Genomic DNA, 20,407 nt, shown 5'->3' with positions numbered 1-20,407 from the left:
ATAATCATTTTAACAGAGATAAAAACAGTATAATTGAGACACCAAATTTGTTATATACCTTTGAAATAGTTTTGGCCCCAAAAGAAGAATGAAATGATTCAAACTTCTATTTAGCCAAATATCCTTTTTTTCAGTCCAAAAAAGCACAGCGGTGCAATGTGGCTCTGAATATTGAGTTATTGTTTGTCTTTGGGCCCTCTGCAGTCTGCTCAGTGGTTAGACTGAAGAGGTTTAACTGTGATTCGTCAGTCCACAGTATGTTCAGCTGACATTCCAACAGTACTAACCCTAGACTAACCTATTTCTCTTGTGAAGTTTGAAGCAGACTTTGCTAAAGCAACATGTTGCCTGTTAATTTCAGCTTTTTATACTGTGTGCTGCATTATTGAGAAACTGACACTGAAACTGGAACCGGTTACTATTTAAATTTGCACACATGTTGATGCTAAGCTTCCCGTTTCTTTTACCAATGACTGCTGATTTGTTCTCTTCTTATTTAACTGTTGCTCAGAGGGACCTTTGTCTCTTTCTGCCCTTTCAGTTGTCTGTCTGGTTGAACCATTGTACAGCGTTTTGTGTTATGTTGTGTTTATGTTACAAATCTAAAGGACATCTATTTGTAAAGATGACTTTCTACAACCTAAAAGCATGCAAAAAACATTCAAACATATAGAGTAGTCCAGGCAGACATCTGACTGGACCCGGTCAAGCTTTGGTGGGTGGAGATTGCAAACTTTTCAACAGTAGTGTACATGAATCGTAGTCATCCTGTCTATAACATGCAGTCAATGTGGTCATGGTCAGTTTTAAATGAACTTCTGTAAAGCTCCATCTCTATAAATATTGCTCACTTCAAACAACATTCTTCGATATCCAAACAATACAAAAACCTACAAATAGACAAGTGTATTCAATAAATCAGGTTCCGTAAAGTCTAAAAAAAAAAAAAACTTACTTTTCGGTCTTGAAGAACACAGCGCAGCCGTCCACGTGTTTCCTCTCCTGTTCAGAAACAAGTTTGGCACGAGACTTTGGGCAGAAGTAGCCGTCGTAGCCGCGCTCCTTCAGCGTTTCCAGAAACATAGTGTAGTACTGCTCTGTCTCCACCTCCTGCAGACACACAGGGCAAGAAATGTCACCTAAAAGAGTCAATGAAATGTATGCGTAAAAGGAGTGAGCATCAGGCAAATATAAAAGGCAAATACAGCGGGAGGAGGAGGAGGAGGAGGAGGAGGAGGAGGAGGAGGAGGGGTATTCTGATCCAGATGAGGTTGTTCTGTCCTGAAGATGACTTCTATAAAAAACAAACAAACAACCCTCTCTTGTGGGAAAGACTAACCAACATCAACTGAGATTGTATGTTCCTAAACTGAATGAGTGCTTTTATTATATCATAAGAACAAGGTTACGGCCATTCATTCTGATGCAAAAATCAATAACTTATTTATAACTTTCCATTTCAAAAGATGAAGGATACAGTTAAAAGGAACTTTCCATTTTAATATTGTTTCTCTAAACAGCTAAATAGTGTAGTTTCCAATACATCTATCCCAAAAATACAATCTAATATTGAGAATCAAGTGTAAAATATATAAATATATATATATATATATATATATATATATATATATATATATATATATATATATATATATATATATATATATATATATATATATATATATCTCTCTGTTTTATTTCTCCCCCTTTCCTGATTTTCTGAGCCAGTTTTTATTCACTCTTTTCCTTGGTGAAAGAAAACCCGCTTTAAGTCAGAAATGTAACAAGGGAAACATGGAGGCCATGTCAACTTCAAGCTGAGAGGCCCTTCCTTTACCTGCAGGCTGATGATGTCAGCGTCACAGCTGGTGATTTCCTCCATGATGCCTTTCTTGCGGTACTCCCAGTTAAGGGCCCAGGATGGACAGTAGCCGTACAGCTGTCGCGTGGCGTACTTGTCGCACAGCACGTTGTAGCACATAACCGTGAACACGGCTGCAGAGTGTGGGAAATGTAAAATGATTATCGTTGAGATCCACGCAGTTTTATTTGTATTCCTCTGGTGTTTGCTGTCCTACGTATCTGACACTGAGAAAGTAGCAAGACAAACATGTAGTCTGCTGCAGGTAATTACTTTTAGAAAGATAATCCATCTGACACTGGAATTTAGTGCTATACAGCATAAATACACTTTTTGTTCCTTTTTTTACCACTTATGGCACCTAAGGTTTATGTCAGGAATCATTGGTTAAGAAAACAATTACATTTCAATGTTAGCAATGAACAATTGAATGATAATCACAGTTTCACAATTTAGGGATGTGATGCCACGTGCTGATTTAGGCTGCTAAAAGAAGTGAAATTGTATATAAAAACCTATCCTGCTGCAGCATTAAGTAGAAAAGAATACATGTTTCACCTAGACATACAGTATCATAAATTATTTCTACTCCAACAGGCAGCTGAACTTGCAATAACTTTGGCCCTGATGAACATACCTGTGGGAGTCATTTGGTCTCGCTCTTTCAGAGTGATCCAAGGTCTTTGAGGGAGCTGCTCTGGGTGCACTACAAACAGCAAATGGCAGAGGGAAATTAGGAATAAGCGCCGACTAGGCTGTGACAAACACAATGGCATACCTGCAATGATACAGCTGCATTGCTCAGGTTTACAATTAACTGCCAGTTAAATATGCATGAGTTCCAATAAATGGTTGTGTAGTAAGGTGAAGCTGCCGAGCCATTCACCTGCTAGATTGTCGAGCATGTAGTTCAAAAGCTTTCTGGTTCCATCGGACTCCTGGTACAGATTGAGGATGTCTTGGGACAAAGGGTTTCCTGCAAAACAATCATATAATAAATATTTAAAAAATAATGTAAGCTGGGAACTCACACTTTTAATTCACCAGCCACTCTCAGCTTTTAGGAAAGTTTAGAAAATACATAATGAGTAGTTGCAGCCAGAATTTACTCACATTTTGGTGGATAGTGGTAATTTAAAACTGTCAGAATTGAATGGTAATTAAAAGAAAGCCTCACCTTTTAGCCCCAAGGTTTGTAACTGGAAAAGCCTCCCGAGTTCATAAGGCAGAACTCGTAAAAGATTGTTGTTTAAAAGCAATTCCCTGCAAGACAATGGGACAAGAACTATGAGTATTTTGTGTCTCAGTCTTTTCTCTTTCACAAACTTTCTCTACATTGTGGTAATTCCTTGTCATTGATGTATTGTTCAGGAATTACCACAAACTGTTGTTAAAACATCTGCCACGTTGTCCTTTGTTGTCACTTCAATGAAGTCTTCCGGTCATAATGTGTCTTTGCCGGTCATCTTTGTTTTGTGTATGTTTGCCAGTTAAAAGGGGAGGGGATTACTACTTCCAGCCCCACATTTCATAATCTTCCACTTTCTTCTGAGTGTTTGATCACTGTGCTTTAATCATTACTTTTCTTCAAAGCTTTGGGATTGTTTGGTACATAATCACTTGAATGAATCCAAAGAATTATGTATTTTTCGAGACAAAATACATACTGTTAAGTGAAGTGAATCCTTTGTACAAATGAAGACATTAGCAAGATTCAATCCTTCAATCCAAACAAGTGGACAAATGTCAGCAGATATGCCGAGTGGAAGCAAGAAATATGATGATGAAGATGATTAGAAGAAAAACAGACATCCTCATCTGGTGTACATATAGTATATCTCAAAAGATTTTTAACCATTCTCTTAAGATCTGTGACAGAGCTCTAGGGTAAGTTAATTTTTCTTGTCATATTGAAAAAGCCTATTTTGAGTATCAAGAATAAAATGTCTCTTATTTGAGCCTGATGTCAGTCATGTCCCTGAAATCCCTAAAGGCATCCCTCCTGGCCAGGACCAGCCTACCTGAGAGAGACCATGTTGCCCAGTTCGGCGGGCAGGCTGCGGAGCTTATTGGACGACAGGTTGAGGAAGACCAGGTTGGGCAGCTTGGCGATGTCCGGCGGGATGCGGCTCAGGTTGTTGTCGTTGATGTGCAGCGCCGTCAGGTGGGTGAGCGTCCATAACGAGCTGCTCAGGCTCCTCACTCGTCCTGCGTCAAGACAAACACAGGTACAATGGCGTGTCTTTAAAAATAACATAATTTCCAAAACTTGTTAAGAAAACACTGATTTTATTTAGGGATGGGCCGACGATCCGTTACCGATAGATACCGGCTTATACTGACTCAAATAGCTGGATCAGGTGTCGGTGACAATGGGGCCCATCTATTTAATTCAATTCAATTCTATGTTAATATAGTATGTACGTTAAATACTGGAATTGTAATTCCTGTTTAAGTTTTTGACCAGTTTGTTTCTGCACTTAAAATGTATTCCTGTTAATTTTAAGGATTTTTTAACAAGCCTCTGCTGCACGATTTATTGTTTTAATAATAAATATCAATTCAGTAAATGTATTTATTTGTGAAATTTAGTTTTATAAAGTTTGGAAAGCAATGTTTAAGTAAAGCCTGATGTTGCCTTACACATAAAAGAACTTCCACACAGCGAGGCATCCAGCTGATTAATTAAACACTGGTATGGGATCGGTACCCAAAGCCCAGGTATTGGTGTCAGGACTGAAAAAGTTGGATCGTTGCATCCCTAATTTTATATCTGAACATTGTAATAAATCAAACCAGGGAACAAAACAATGTTAATATACATTTTTGTTTTGCTGCAAACATTGACATTTTCATGCCAAAACAATTCACATTCAGTTTTTCAGCCGGGATATAATTGTCTTCATATATAGGGTTTACAGATCTTCATTATCTTAACCAAAAGTAATTTAACCAACACCATCTTGGCACATTTTCTTGATCAATCAATTAACCTTTTGGTTTATAAAATGTCAAAAAAAATGCCCAAAACACAAGGCATGTTGCTTATAAATCACTTAAATGATTTTCTGTCTGGAAAACCAGAAAATAGAAAAATGAAAAACATGGTAATGATTTTCAATCCTGAGCTATGCTGGCCTCAGTCGGAATGCTTTTATGGAATCAGATCCAGAGGGAGTTAGACTGACCAGAAATCTCGAGCTCGGCCCAGTAAGACTTCTTCCCATTGGCCGCCTCCTCCGCTGGCATGATGGTGTAACATCTGCGGGGATCAGGAGGATCATATTTTTCCTTTGGCATACCTGTTAATCTGAAAAACAATGCAAGAATCACAGATATTATAGTCTATGAAAAACAAGAAACAGAGAGCAGAGGTATTCTTCCCACACTAAAAAGAGCAGTACAAATAATACAAATATATATATATATATTTTTTTTTAACTCCTACAGGGAGTTTCCTTCCTAAAACTGTAATCAACCAAGAGTCCAAAACCCAAGATATTAAATTTACAGATATAAAACAGAGAAAATCAGCAAAATCACCACATTGGAGAAAGTGGAACCAGATAATGATTAATTAATTAAAAAAATTAACTAATTGTTTCAGCTGTACAAACAATAAACAAAAGAGGTTTTATGTCCTTGTTGCTGTATGTTTTAAAATATACTTTATGTTCGGTTTAATTTGGATAAGAAATCTGTGATTTTCTCAACAGAAAACACATTTTGAGTCCTCTAGCAGCATGAAATACAAATGTTGTGAGGTGTGTGTCGGTTGCCCCTAAAATTCTCCAGCCACCTGCAAAATATTTTCCCAGCCATTTAAATATTCAAAAAAGTGTGTGGTGGGGTGGGCGGCCTCAGCCAGTGTTTACCGGCACACGGCTGCATGACAGTGACACAAAGCCTTGACCAAATCTGAGCCAAACCACAACAGGAAGCACCTGGAGGACAGTAATGAGACGCTGCAACAAAAACGGCTGTCTATATACAGAGCTGAGACACTGATGTCATTGTGTGATTAGCAGTATGATGGCGTTCAGCACGTGAGAAATACTTTTGTGAGAAGATCAGGACAATAAACCTTTGATCTACAAGCCAGAGCTAATTACTGAACAGCTGGAATTTTAGTGCAGAATACAGACCTCCACTCAACAGCAGCTTACCTACAAGAGTCTCAAATAACAGTCACAAACAACAGTCAACACATTTTGGTATTAATCCTGTCCTTTGTGATCTCACCCCTAAACTTATTCATGCAAGAAATATTTTGAAATCATTCCCTTAATAGGCTCATTTTGGAAAAGCATTTTCCAAAGAAGGAAAACATGTTCTCGTCTGAATCTGGACTTCTCAGCCTTTTTTTTCTTGGTTATACAGAACTTTAAAACATTGGTCATTTTACTAGTTGATTTGTCTGCAAAAAAATATTGCTGTGAAAATTCAGTGAACTTTTATCACGATGAGGATCAAATGATGTTATAGTTTTACAAAAATCTAATTCTGTTGTCTAAACTAATCATTTCAAGCAGATAGATAGATTATTTATTTATTAATCCCAGGGAAATTAAAGTGTCAAACAACTAAACTTAAATGTCTCAAATGTCGTTTTTCTATATTTCTAAATGTGTAACACCACTTAACCTATGGTGAAACCTTGTTTCGTCTCACTATATATAGTGTATATGGTTGAACTGACAATAAAACCCACTTGACTAACAAATATAAACCAATTCAATTGGGTATCACAGTTTTTGTTTGACCTATGTGAAGAGTTTGGGTTCATGCAATGTACAACTGTGGGACACAGTTCAGTGCATTGAACATCAGTTTGATAATTTCAAACTTCAACCTGTATGCCACAGTTGTCAAACTTTTTGAAGGGTACAGTACAGAATAAATCAGACCAACTGAAGCATGCACATGTTGGCCTCCAATACAACTAGAGTTTCTTTGATTTCGACCTAGCCTTCTTGAATCTAATTTGGACTCTTATCTCCAGCCCTATGCTCTGAAAAAGGATGTATGTCAGTCTTTGGGAAAGCACGTTTTTATTCTACCTCTACGACATTATAATATAACACACATTGCTGTTAATAACACGCATTGTGTCACAAAAAAGAAACCATAATGTGTTTTCCCAAAGCAGGTAAAAATGAAGAATATGCTACTAAGACAAGATATATATTTGTAAAATATATCTGTCATATAATGAGACAAGATAGCACCTCAGAGTCTAATTAATGCAATACATTAATTAGACATTATAGTGTAAGTGGCAAGGTGTCATGGCTTAACTCAATGTTCTTGAAAAAAAAAAAACCTTTATCTGATTAGTTATCATTTCAACTTCACAAGCTTGTTGTCCACGAGCAATTGCTTAAAAGCAGTATCAACATGCAAAAAAAGCAATCTGCAGGAGGTCTTCTCTGAAGCCACCCAGCTTGCAAGTTATTTAAACTCCCCTGTCAGTCTAATGACTGCACTGCTCTGGGACACATAAGAGTGTATGACTTGTTATCTATTATCCACTGATTTCTGCACACCGTGCATATGAGCACAAGGGAAAATATAAAAAGGGTGCATGATATTATGAATCCAGCCGCCTTGAGGTTAGCTGGGGTTGAACAAGTTGGGAGAAGACTTACATAACTTGTTTACACACTTCTGGGTCACAAGTGAGTGGCTGCGGGCAGATATACGGTCTGCTGGCAACGGTTCATATCACAACCATGCGGAGACAGTTGCAGCGGCGACTTTTATCACATGCCTGGGTTGATAACAGCATTTTAGACTCCGCGGGGCTGTGACAGAGAATGGTTTTCTGAATCTGATGCTTTGGAAACTGTTATAATTTTAACAAGGGGGGAGTTTTTGTAAATGGAAAATATGTATCGATGGCAACTGCACTAACAGCTGAGTATCCAAACATAGCTGTAATGTCAAATGTGACAAGCACTAACGTTACATGGATGGGGGCCCCGTTCGGGAAAAGTTCGGCCCACCGCTCACAAGCTGTCACATCTGGCAATGAGGTTAACACGCCCTCTGGATATGTCTATTTCAACATTTCAAATTGTTAAAACTATTAAAATATTGTCTAAACGGAGTACGAACAGGTTAAGCGTCCGGCGAGCTCAAAGCACCGCGCTGGATTTGTTTGGCTAGCTGCAGCAGGGCGCACGCCGCCCAGGCTCACCGAGGCGGACTGCGGGGGTAGACGGGGTTGGTACCATCAGAAGCGGATTTAACAGTGAAATATAACCCTACAGAACCTAGACAAAATGTCCGCAGCATGACAACAAAGTCTGAATTGGCATTACCTTCATTCGGGAGCAGTAGAAGACGATTTATAGAGGGAATTGGTAGAGACATGCAGACACGGCTGTTGAACCCGTTTAGACCCTGAACGTCTCGGAAACAGAAGGAAGAACAACAAACGCGGCTTCCGCTCGTACCCGTCCGCACCATAGACCATAGACATAATATTATTATTACCAAACTCAATTTAAATCATACCTTTACTCATACATCGCAGAGGATTAATTCATGTTTTTTCTTAGAATATCTATAAAACACCGGGAAATTCGGCATTCATTTGATCCAGCAAGAAAATGTTAAGTTAAATTATAGTTGTATGAATTCCTCTCTAGATTTGGTTAAATGATCCTAAGTCAAACATTTACTAAAATAAGTAAAGATTGGTTTATCAAACGCATGCCGAAAATTAAAGTGGACCTAAACATTCTATATACTTATTTAGTATCTGATTACTGATAGTAATAAATATGTTTGGAAATGATAGATTAACAGTTTTTGAACGGAGATATGGTTTTACTTTCCAGGTGGAACTTTTCAATACGTATCGCTGTTTTCACACGGACCGGACCAACGGCATTCCCAGACATGGCAACCTGCACGCGGACTATATGGGGAGGTCAGTCGTTTTTGTGTAATTTACTTTATTGTAGCTGAGAGTAAAAGTGCAGGTCATCTAACGTTTTTACTGCAGAGAAGTAGCCTACATGCTATTTCTTCCAGGCTTCTTTTTTGGTGTCTCGTTTCGGTTAAAAAGCAAAACAGTCATTAGCTTGTTAGCTTGCTGCTCTGTTCACTAACGTCATAGATATATACACTAACGTTAGCCCTCTTGGATGACAAGTAACGTTAACGTTACAGATCCCAAATGTGTGTACATTTTACTGTCACCTAGCTAACTTATTCAAGAATTCCCCACATGGAGCAACATTACTCAAGATTACATTTTAATTATTTAGATCCTCCCTTTAATACGGTATTAATGCAATTAACAAGGTAACGTTAGCTTTTAAATGATTGAAATTAACCATTTTTTCAGAGCGTCCTTGTAGCAAAACCGGTCGTGGTGAACGGTGACGAGAAGTGCTAACGAGTTTATAAAAAAAGATGATAATAGTGGGTGATAATATATATATATATATATATATATATATATATATATATATATATATTAAATAGTTCGCAGGAATTGTTCAAGCTAGGGTTTACATAATGCTTTTTTTAATATGTGTCTCTTTGCTTATTAAAAAAAAAAGAAAAAAGGGCGCATTTAACTGCCAGATTTCTGAAAGCCCTTTCGGGAGAAACCCCCCAAAGCGGCTATTTATCTATTAGCTGTTATGGGCTGTATATATCCGCATCTGTGTCTGCCTCCACAGCGCTGTGTGACTAGCCCAGGACTAACCACAACACTTGAACCAATTAAAACTGCATTTAATTAATTTGCACAGTCAGTGAAGCGGTACAGACACCGATTTACAACCACACCAACACGAGGCAGCTATTCCCATGACAAATCCCTCCGGTCGGTCATTCCGGGATTTATTACTTTTTATAACAAAAGATTTAGATTCTCCCAGACTGTGAAATAATTGAAAAGTGCTTTTGATGGTAAATAAAAGCAGCACTGGTGGCATGTTAACTAGTGCCAGGGAACACATTCATACTAGCTTTAAATTTGCAAAGCACATTTTGTCTTGCAAATCAGTGAGCTCTGTTTTGATAAAATAATATTGGTACAGGCAGATTTTCATCCACAAACATTAAAAAAATCTTTATAGTTTCCTGCAAAATAGCACACCATTAGATGCGGTCTGCTTCAGTTTGACAGAGATAAGCATTGGAGATGTCAAATGCTACAAGATCTTTACACTTTTTGCAGGTTTTTTAAACTAGAAAGGATATATTTTTGAGTATTTGTGAACATTTCTCTGCATCATTTGACCCAAATGGAGGTCGTCACTTGCACCCTGTGTCTGTTTATTTTAATTTCTTAACAGATTTTTCTCTTTTGCAGTTGTAGCAGGATGTCAGAGGCAGCTGCTGAGAGCCGGCGGTCCCGCCTACACAGGCGTCTTACATACTGCTCTGAGGAATCCACCCGTCAGGTCTTTCGCAGCTGTAAAGTAAGTTTATGAACCTTTAGTTTAATAAAACCAGCTTTAAAGATCTTTTATCCAGGGTAGATTTTCTTACCAATAGAATCAGTTTGTTGTTCACTCAGCACTGTCAGCAGATAAAAATGTGAACCGGGCCTGGTGATCCAAATATTTTTCAGTTTAACATCTCTCTTATTGTATGTCAGGGCTCTAAGGAAAGACAAGAAAGAGGACACAGAGAAAGAGGTGAAGAAAGAAAAGAGGATCATCGATGACAAAGACAGACATAAGCCCTACGGCAAGACGGCGTGGGCGCCTGTGGATGACGTGTACGTTATGAGGTACTACCCCCGGACAATCTACAATGCGGCAGACGCCATCGACATGCTGAAGAAATTTCAGATGTTGGACTTCACTCCCCACAAGCAGCCTATTTACATCGATCTGAGGCTAGACATGAAATTGGAAAAAAAGGTAATGGCAGGAGTTCTAAGAAGAGTTGTTTGTAGCTTTCTTTGGATCAATTCTGCCTATATTAGATAGGAAACAGTGGAGAGCTGAAAGGAACGGTCTTTCCTAGAAGGTATTCATGTTAATGTGTTACACTCTGTTGTTTAAAGGTCCCATGGCATGAACATTTCACTTCATGAGGTTTTTTAACATTAATATGTGTTCCCCCAGCCTGCCTATGGTCCCCCAGTAGCTAGAAATGGTGATAGGTGTAAACCGAGCCCTGGGTATCCTGCTCCGCATTTATATATATATATACACACACACACACAACTGCTGCCAGTATTCACCCCCCTTGGCCTATTTTGTTACATTACAGTGTTTTTTTAATCTGAATTTTATCTGATGAATCAGAACACAATAGTACAAGTTGGTGAAGTGAAATGAGAAAAATATATACATAAAAATGTTTTTTTGAAATGTCTGTGCATAACTATTCACCCCCCTAAAGTCAATACTTTGTAGAGCCATCTTTTGCAGCAATCACAGCTCCAAGTCGCTTTGGATAAGTCTCCATGGGCTTGTCACATCTTACCACTGGGATTTTTGCCCATTCCTCCTTGCAAAACTGCTCCAGCTCCTTCAAGTTGGATGGTTTGCGCTTGTGAACAGCAATCTTCAAGTCTGTCAGTTTTTTATTTCTAAAAAATAGTTTTATGTATATATTTTTCTCATTTCACTTCACCAACTTAGACTATTGTGTTCTGATCCATCACATAAAATTCAGATTAAAAAAACATTGAACTAAAGGCTGTAATGTAACAAAATAGGTAAAAAGCCAAGGAGGGTGAATACTTTTGCAAGGCACTGTATATATACACACACAGTATATCTTTTAAGAGCACAACTGAAGGGAGTATGAGATCTAGTTTCCATTGCCAAAGACTACTTTGGTCTAAATAGCTAAATTATCACATCTATATTGCTATGAACTTTAGGAAATCTCAGCAGAGTTAAGTCTGCACCCAAGAGCTGGCTCTCCACATGAAGAGACTTCTTGAAATGTGCATTTGGATGACCCTCAGCTCCTTTGACTTCATGGATATGCTCTCCATTAAGTCCATGAATCTGTGGAGAAGTCTGGACATTTGTTTATAGTCACTGATGTATCCCAGGAATCACCAGCTGCTTTATTTTAACCATCTAACTGGACCCTCAGAAAAGAGCAGGACGTCCCGATAATGCTTGATCACCTGCCAAAGTGCCTGCTAGAGACTACTTTTAGCAGTCAGACTTGGCAGACTTGTTTGCCTTCCACAAATCTGAGCGATATTTAGCAGTCTTTGCAACATGAGTTTTGGTTACTCAGCAAAAACAGTGTGACACAGAGGAATAAAAACCTCAGTAGTTTGTTTCCACACCGCAGGACTGCAGTGCTGCTCTGTTGTCCAGACAGTCCTCATGAGACGGACTTAACTTAGCCTCATCTATCTGTCTGTCTCTGCAGAACCTATGCAGAACCAATGTTCCTATGCATAATGAATTAAGAATACTCCAGAGAAATGAAAAATTAAAGTTGTGGTGGAATAGATTTAATACTTTATTATCTGAGCTTGCTCTATGATTGACATCCCTCCTTTTTATTTCCTCCTGATTTTTTGGAGCATGATAAGGGTTTAAAACTGTCATCATTGATTTATTTTTTTTCTCCTCACAGAAAAAAGTCGACCCCTTTGTCAGCACGGTGCACTTACCACACCCCTTCAAGACCGAGATGAACAAAGTTTTAGTTTTTACTGAGGTAAAAAGTTACATTTTTTCTTCCTCTTCAGCCTCACTGAATCTTATTTCATAGCCAATTGATTGCCTGCTGTTGATGAATTGCTTTAATATTGTCTAAACATGATTCAGATTTGCTGCAGCACCTTCTAATTTGTTGCCCCGTTTGTCTGTAAAGAACGGGCTCGGGTGTTTTGATCACAGAACCCTACAAGCAGGATTTGATTAATATTCCTGTCGAGCAGCACAGGTTGTGGGTTGTAACTTAGATGTTGCATGTTAACGACCAGAACGATTTATGACTGGTGGGGTCTGCCAGACTTTGACACACCCAAATCAGATTTAAATGTGTAACGTTGCTCCTGTTTTTCTCTGCAGGATGTTAATCAAGCTAAAGTTGCCCAGGAGAACGGAGCTGTGTTTGCTGGAGGAGCAGAGCTCATACAGCCGGTGAGTTGGTTAAACAAAGGTGTCAAGTAACAAAGTACAAATACTTTGTTACCTTACTTAAGTAGAAATTTTGGGTATGTATACTTTACTGGAGTAATTATTATTTTCACACAATTATTTGTACTTTCTTCTCTTTACATTTTAAAAATAGCCTCGTTACTCCTATTTCAGTTCGGCTTGGTTTCATTCCAGCTTGTCATTGTAAAAAAAACAAAACACAAAATCATCTTATCTTCCGCTCCATGAAACACATGTTAATGCTCAGTAATACACATATATGGTTCTTTAATGTATTTGCATTGTACTAAAATGCGTTCATTTTCAATGGGCATAAATGCGGCTGAAACCGGTGCATCCCACATTTTTCAACATTAACATTTTAACATAACATTATAGTCATTATGGCCTTTAGAAATTTTTTTTTGTGGAGGTGGGGTAGTGCACTATAGGCCCCTGTGGCGCGTCCTACGCTTTACTTTTATACTTTAAGTAGTTTTGAAACTAGTACTTTTACACTTTTACTTGAGTAAAAAGCTTGAGTTGATACTTCAACTTCTACAGAAGTCTTTTTAAACCCTAGTATCTGTACTTCTACTTGAGTAATGAATGTGAATACTTTTGACACCTCTGATATATACACTTGAAACGCAATGCATAACAGTGGAGCATGGTTCATTGCATTTAACTTCAATTGGATCGTCTTTGCAAACAATTGCCATATTGTGATATATATCAATATTGGAAAATATATTTACTTTAATTTTAGTCAAATTCACACAGTTAAACACTCAAACCTCTGAGTTGTAAAACTACCACAGTCACAAGGGCAGTTAATGTTATAATAAACCCGAATGATTTTAACCTTGTCTGCACCTGATTGTGGTTGGTGTAGACACGTATAAGGCATCATGGTGGTAGTTTTTGAGGCAGAAGAAAAGGTTCCTCTGTATGTGTGTGTGTTTGTTTCAGATAGGACTTCAGTTATTAAATGAATCAGTCAATCACTTAATTTGTGCTCAAAGAGCAATTGGTGATGCAGCAGAGAAACAAAAAATATAAACACCAAGCCCATAGACATATCATATAGATACAAGTTAAAAACTAGAATTGATTAAACAGTTAAAATAGAAATAGGGATTTAAATGCTTAAGATGTTAAGGATTGTGTCTTCAATGTGCTCATGTCACCTTTTCCTCCGTTAGGTTGAGAGATGGAAGAGGGTAAAGTGTTTTTGTATCTGTTAGGCTAATGGGACTCTATCTACTGTATACTGTGTAATACCAGCTGAAAGTTTTTAGTTTTGACTGTTCCATATCTAAACATATTTCAAGTTGATGTTCATTTTCAAAGTTGCTGTTTGTTTTAAGTCAATTTCCAGTTAATGTGTTTAAGTTACATTTATCTAATAGTACACCTGCTTTTCATGCAGCGTCTACTTTAAACTATTACTATTTATATAAGGCAGCTACACAGGTAAGAAGTTTGTTTCACAAAATCACTGTTTTTATAGTGAGTTTTGGCAACTAAAATGGTACAAAGAAGCCAGATAGTTCCTGTATGCTATGTTCATTTATTAATTGGCTGCTAAAATCACAATCTGAAATTTTGTCAGAAAATGAATCTGTCAACAACTAGATTTGTATTTGCTCCATTTATTGTCTGCTGTTAATTTGACTCTAAGTATCATTTAGACTCCCTGCAGGAGTCTTTCAAGTTTAATCTAATCAGGTTTTATTCATTTACAGATCTTAGATGACGAAATTTCAGCAGACTTCTACGTAGCGGTGCCAGATATACTGCCAAAGCTTGTACCGCTAAAAAACAAACTAAGGAAGAAGTTTCCGAAGAGCAAGAGAGGTAAGCTGAGGGTCAAAACAATATGTGGCCCTGGTGTGTACTCATGTGAAGAGGTATTAGGATTGAAAACCTGATTTCTAGACAACTAAATGTCCAAAGTGTAAATATATTCATGACTACAGAGGACATCATCGCTGATCAATTCTATTCTCTGTTGACACTCAGGCTCGGTCGGCATTCACATTCCCAAGATGTTGGAGTTGTTTAAAACGGGTCACGAGTACATGGTGGAGAGCGACTGCTACGTCAGGACCCAGATAGCTATGGTACGTCTCAACAAGTTGCTGCAGAGTGTGACTGTAATAGCTGATAGTGATATGTGAGGGGGTCAACAGAGGTATTTTTACATTTTAAATCTTGCAAGTTAAAGTGGTCAAGGCTTAGAGAGAAATCCTGATTTTAAATAAGTTAAAAGGAAACTGGAACATAACATATGTGCATCCTGAGGAAGACTGTGGGATATGTTTGGGTGTATTTCCGCATGAAATACAATTTTTAAATTAGCTTCTTTTGTCCCTGTGTTGTGCGCTTTTACATTTGAGCTTCCACCAGGCTACATTTTGAATTGCACAAGACAAGGAAAAACAAAATATTGTTCTATAAAATACATTTTGTTTAGTTGCAGTAGTAATATTATTTCTCTCATTTGCACAGCTCGACATGTCCAAAGAACAAATCTTTGCCAACCTGCAAACTATCCTGATTGATGTTTGCTCCCACCGACCTGCTAATATGGGTACGTTGACCAAAACCAACCCATAAATCACAACACACAAGTTGAGGGCTGCTCTTCTTCAGCAGCTGATGAGCTCCCTCTAGCTGTTTTGACAGCTCTTCAGGATATAATAGCACAATGTTGATTGATTTTTTTTCTTAGCCTGAATGGTTGTAAATAAATAAATAAAAAGAGCTAGCTTTCATCTGCTGGCTGGTTTAGATTTCCCTCCCTGGTTCAGATTACATCTCTGTAGTGAGACTAATGGAGTCAACATGCCAGCCTGGCATTCTTTGTGATCTTTCCAGGCTTACGGTTGCAGTTTCTTAATCAAGTGATTTTAACTTTTTTACCCCAAAACGAGAGCGATTAGTCCAGTCACCTTTCCTGTTTTTACTAGTTAATAGCCGGGCTTCATGTGGATCCAGAGAGGGAAAATGTAATGGTCTTATCAAAATCAACTCATGTTTTCATCCACTGACTTGTGCAATTTAATTATTATATTGGGTGTTATATTAACACACATACAAGTTTTCAAATGAAAAGCCCAGGGCTGATCTTCCAACCCGGATCTTTCTCCGCAATGTGTCTTTTTCAAAGACAGGCTTAGATGGATGTGTTTTATCCAATTTACTATAAATCTTTTTTTTGACTACACTCGTTTCCATTCACTCAACATTATGATCAAATCAAAAAATTGTGTAATTCATCACAGTAACCATGAAGTCTGCATTTTATTCTTGTCAAACAACAATTAAACAATCTGCATTTAGACTGCTCTACCACACAACACTAATGTAACATTTATGTTCACTGGGATGGATCACACAACTCTGCTAATTGATTTGCATAATCTACAGGAATTAATGAAAACTAATGCCTGCAATGGTAGGACAAATAAATTGAAAAATCTGAAACTGCATGCATTTGAAGATCGTCAACCAAAATATAGAATATACATGATTTGTAATGAAGGAAAACGTGAAACTAAAACTTTAAAAATAGAACTTTGTTATGGCCCTTTAAACACGGAGTGAAAATGACCCAAGTTTCCCCCGACGAGGCAGCCGGTGCTCGTCCCGGTGCTGGTATAAACGGACAGTGTTTTTAGTATGTTGCACATTTGCTTCACTTTCCGTTCGATAATAAGATACAGAGTGTAATCATCAGCTAATGGACCCTCATTAGAGGCAGAGGCTTAAATGGTAAGCAATATAATTGATTCTGAGCTTGCTAAATAAAATGTCATTAACAGTGCTGAAGTAAACTGCAGACCTTTCAGAAATGCTGATTGCGGTCACATTGAGACCCGGTGGCTTTTTGTGACTTGGAACTTCTCATATCAAGTCTCTTTACTTTCTCATTTATCTTGGATCTCTCTCTTGAGGATCATATTGCCTCTAAGGCATTCGTCTCTTCAGCCGGCCACTGAATAATGAGTTTCTTGCTTAAATTTCCTTCCTATAGGGGTACAAAATGCGTTCTAACCACAGACGAAATGTACCGCAGTCTGTATAAAACCTCCCAGTTCAGGTTGACTCAAGTACAGTTGCTTGGACCTCATTCAATCAATCAATCAATCAATCAATCAATCAATTAATTTATTTATTATTTGTCCCAGAGGGCAATTTCTGTCGCAGCAGTCATAAAGCATAAAAACATAGATACATGTATTAAAGCACATAAATACACAACAGATTACACTATAGTTTACAGTAGATTATCGTCAAGAAAGACATATCATTCCTGGGGTGGCCTCTGGCTCACCCACTGGGAGCGTTCGCCTCGTGTTGGCTGGGTCCTGCAGCGGCGCGGGTTCGGATCCGACCTGCTGCCCTTTGCTGCGTGTCATCCCCCATATCTCTCCCCCTTTCATAGAAGTTATACTTTTTTTTTTATAAATAAGTTTTTTTTAACATGTTTTTCTTGGTAACGGGCGCCGAGGCATAGGCCAGATGTTTTTGTCATATATATATATATATATATATATATATACACCTGCATCCCCAGGTAATTTAGACAGTCATAAAATAAAAGTACCAGATTCTTTGAGTGCAGCAGTTGATGAGTTGAAAAATCTCCCAATGTTGAGAAATGTTATTAAAAAATGGTTAGGTTTTTGAGATGTAATGCTGATTACCAAACAAACAAATCCAAGGTCACCAAAAATAAAACTTCCTCTGCGGAAGTCATTCAACTTTTTCACTTCAGACCAGAGCCAGCCAGCCAGCAGCTCTCTGACTGCACTCAGCTTCTGATTAAAGTGCTCACAGTAAACTTGAGTTTGTGCAGTTTTATTCTGGATGTTTCCTGTGGGACTCACCCTGGAAATGTAATTGCTCTGCTCAACCTTCGCCGGGCTGCAGAGAGCATCCTCTGCGCTACAGTGGCTGAGTGAAATGTCTCACTCAGTGGCTCGTTCCTGCTTTGTAATTTCATCGCCAAGCAGCACTTGGCGATGGCGGCGGTGCATCGAGCCGAGGCACCTCGGCTTTTCTGAACTCTGTCGGCAAAGAGTCCTGCTGAGTTTATGCCAGCAAACATTATGCAGTAGTTCAGCAGAATTTAATTTCTTCTGCAGTCAGTAGTCAAGGATCATAAGATGTATATACTTACTGTTAACTTGAACAGCGGAGGTTCTTTTCTTTATTTCCATTAATGTCTTTTAAATAGTCTAATGGCTGCAGCGTGGGCAGAAACAAGAGGAAACTTCACAGAGAAATCCTTAAAGCGCTTCCCCTTGTGGAAGAAAAACCCCAAGGGGTTTATGGGGATTATTCATGACAAAAAGCACCATGCAGATAAAGACCTGAATGCAGGAAATCTGAGACAACAGGGAAAATGATGCTGAAATAACTATTCATAAGTTAAAAGTAAATACATGGGAGAAATAGGACTGCGAGGATTTTGTGCATGTTTTTAAATAAGAGACTCACAGGATGTGTGGGTGAGAGAGTTAAGTCAGCTGTTTAACATAATCTCATGCAAACTGACGCTCAGCCTGATGTGTGTTAAAAGTTGTCAAGCTCCTTATTATTCTTTTTTTTAGCTTTGTTATCCAGGGAGACTCTGGCTCTAAATAACTTCTCACAACATATTTGTTTACAGTCATGCTTCTATAGAAATGTTGTAGACCGAGTTTACCAGGATTACAATGACCTAATATTAGAAGTTGGATGCTGTTCAGTCTTTTTCACTTCAGATGTGATTGAGGTTTCTCTTTGAATGCTGCTACAGAAAAAAACTTTTTTCAATCCTAAATAAAAAAGTCGAAAGTAGACATTAAAGGTCCCATGACATGGTGCTCTTTGGATGCTTTTATATAGACTTTAGTGGTCCCCTAATACTGTATCTGAAGTCTCTTTTATATAGGCCTTAGTGGTCCCCTAATACTGTATCTGAAGTCTCTTTTTATATTGACCTTAGTGGTCCCCTAATACTGTATCTGAAGTCTCTTTTATATAGACCTTAGTGGTCCCCTAATACTGTATCTGAAGTCTCTTTTTATATTGACCTTAGTGGTCCCCTAATACTGTATCTGAAGTCTCTTTTATATAGACCTTAGTGGTCCCCTAATACTGTATCTGAAGTCTCTTTTTATATTGACCTTAGTGGTCCCCTAATACTGTATCTGAAGTCTCTTTTATATAGGCCTTAGTGGTCCCCTAATACTGTATCTGAAGTCTCTTTTATATAGGCCTTAGTGGTCCCCTAATACTGTATCTGAAGTCTCTTTTATATTGACCTTAGTGGTCCCCTAATACTGTATCTGAAGTCTCTTTCCCGAAATTCAGCCTTGGTGCAGAATTAGGGGGGGCAAGGTGGAGGGTGGGGGTGTGGCCTTGACCAACTGCCACTTTGCTCGTTTGAAAGCCATGATGTCTCTCTCATGGGTGGGCCAAATTCTCTGGGCGGGCAAAGCAGAGAAAGGGGAGGTAACCTTGCTCCTTATGACCTCATAAGGAGAAGATTCCTGATTGGTCCATCTGAGCTTTCATTTTCTCAAAGGCAGAGCAGGATACCCAGGGCTCGGTTTACACCTATCACCATTTCTAGCCACTGGGGGACCATAGGCAGGCTGGGGGAATGCATATTAATGTTAAAAAATCTCAAAGTGACATTTTCATGCTATGGGACCTTTAAAAGTCAGGTTCTTCTTCAGTCTTAATTACGTACTCTTTGATCATGTATTTCTTAAACTACTGTAATTTGAAAATCAGAAAACAGTATTTTATTTAGACAGCAATTAATACTCTTGCATTGAGAAGTTTGAGATATTTTCTTGCGAGGATGCTTTTCTTTGTCGTACGTGATACTAAACTGAATATTTTTAGACTCTTGGACTGTTGGGCTGTGGAAACTGAAGTCATTTTTGGCTATTTTTTTACAGACAAAGCAAATAATCTTAATTATTATAGAAAATGATCAATACATTAATCACTAATTAAGATAAGGGTAAGTTGCAGCCCTATAAGCAATCAAACATGAGAATACATTGTTTGATAGTGAAGATAGAGAAAGAACAGCAGCTTCATGGAATTAACAGAATTTAAAAATATTGTTTGCATTGCAAAACCTGCATTTGGCCCATACGTTTTGTACAATTTGGTTTCATTTCAGTCTGATTCACGTATTTTTAATTGTGTCTGCCATTTTGTCGTTGATATCTCGTAGCAGCATCTAGCAAATTGTTCTTAAAACTTTTCTTTCTCTCCACCTCTTCAGGACCTTTGATCGAGCGGGCGATCATCGCCAGTCACACCAGTGAAGCTCTGTGGTTCAAAAGTGAAGACGTTTTACCGAAACCAGCAAAGGAGGAGAAATGACCTGTTCTCAGATTGTATATATTCACTGTATTGAATAAAGTATTTCTTCTGA

The 20,407-nt window shown here is 38.2% G+C and overlaps 2 protein-coding genes across 3 annotated transcripts in view; one reads left to right on the top strand and one right to left on the bottom strand.

Moving 5' to 3' along the window:
- Window positions 1-8,310, bottom strand: part of cnot6l (CCR4-NOT transcription complex, subunit 6-like) — a 16,640-nt gene extending 8,330 nt beyond the window's left edge. The window contains exons 1-8 of the mRNA XM_028577412.1: window positions 8,185-8,310; window positions 5,050-5,171; window positions 3,883-4,069; window positions 3,039-3,124; window positions 2,748-2,837; window positions 2,499-2,567; window positions 1,838-1,995; window positions 956-1,110 (exon numbers count right to left, since the gene is read on the bottom strand). Of these exons, the coding sequence (XP_028433213.1) occupies window positions 956-1,110; window positions 1,838-1,995; window positions 2,499-2,567; window positions 2,748-2,837; window positions 3,039-3,124; window positions 3,883-4,069; window positions 5,050-5,161 (857 nt within the window). The 5' untranslated portion in view covers window positions 5,162-5,171; window positions 8,185-8,310. The remainder of the gene's footprint in view (window positions 1-955; window positions 1,111-1,837; window positions 1,996-2,498; window positions 2,568-2,747; window positions 2,838-3,038; window positions 3,125-3,882; window positions 4,070-5,049; window positions 5,172-8,184) is intronic.
- mrpl1 (mitochondrial ribosomal protein L1) lies at window positions 7,877-20,407 on the top strand. 2 transcript variants are annotated; one of them, XM_028577413.1, is made up of 10 exons: window positions 7,877-7,896; window positions 8,707-8,798; window positions 10,197-10,305; window positions 10,485-10,752; window positions 12,446-12,529; window positions 12,886-12,957; window positions 14,703-14,814; window positions 14,980-15,080; window positions 15,469-15,550; window positions 20,255-20,407. In XM_028577413.1, exons 1-10 carry the CDS (start codon window positions 7,892-7,894, stop codon window positions 20,353-20,355), a joined length of 1,026 nt encoding a protein of 341 aa, XP_028433214.1. In that variant the 5' UTR covers window positions 7,877-7,891; the 3' UTR covers window positions 20,356-20,407. The 2 variants fall into 2 exon arrangements, with proteins under 2 accessions (XP_028433214.1, XP_028433215.1); XM_028577414.1 differs by lacking the exon at window positions 7,877-7,896 and adding an exon at window positions 7,984-8,086.

This window comes from Perca flavescens, chromosome 5 (genome assembly GCF_004354835.1).
Source record: "Perca flavescens isolate YP-PL-M2 chromosome 5, PFLA_1.0, whole genome shotgun sequence".
Lineage (NCBI taxonomy): Eukaryota > Metazoa > Chordata > Actinopteri > Perciformes > Percidae > Perca > Perca flavescens.
The sequence above is the reverse complement of the archived record's forward strand: the minus strand, read 5'-3'. Positions and strand labels throughout refer to the sequence as shown.

Excerpts from the sequence above, each read along its gene's own strand:
- mrpl1 (XM_028577413.1), top strand. Across the intron at positions 8,799-10,196 it reads CACGCGGACTATATGGGGAG|TTGTAGCAGGATGTCAGAGG; the intron begins GTCAGTCGTTTT and ends TCTCTTTTGCAG. Across the intron at positions 10,753-12,445 it reads ACATGAAATTGGAAAAAAAG|AAAAAAGTCGACCCCTTTGT; the intron begins GTAATGGCAGGA and ends TTCTCCTCACAG.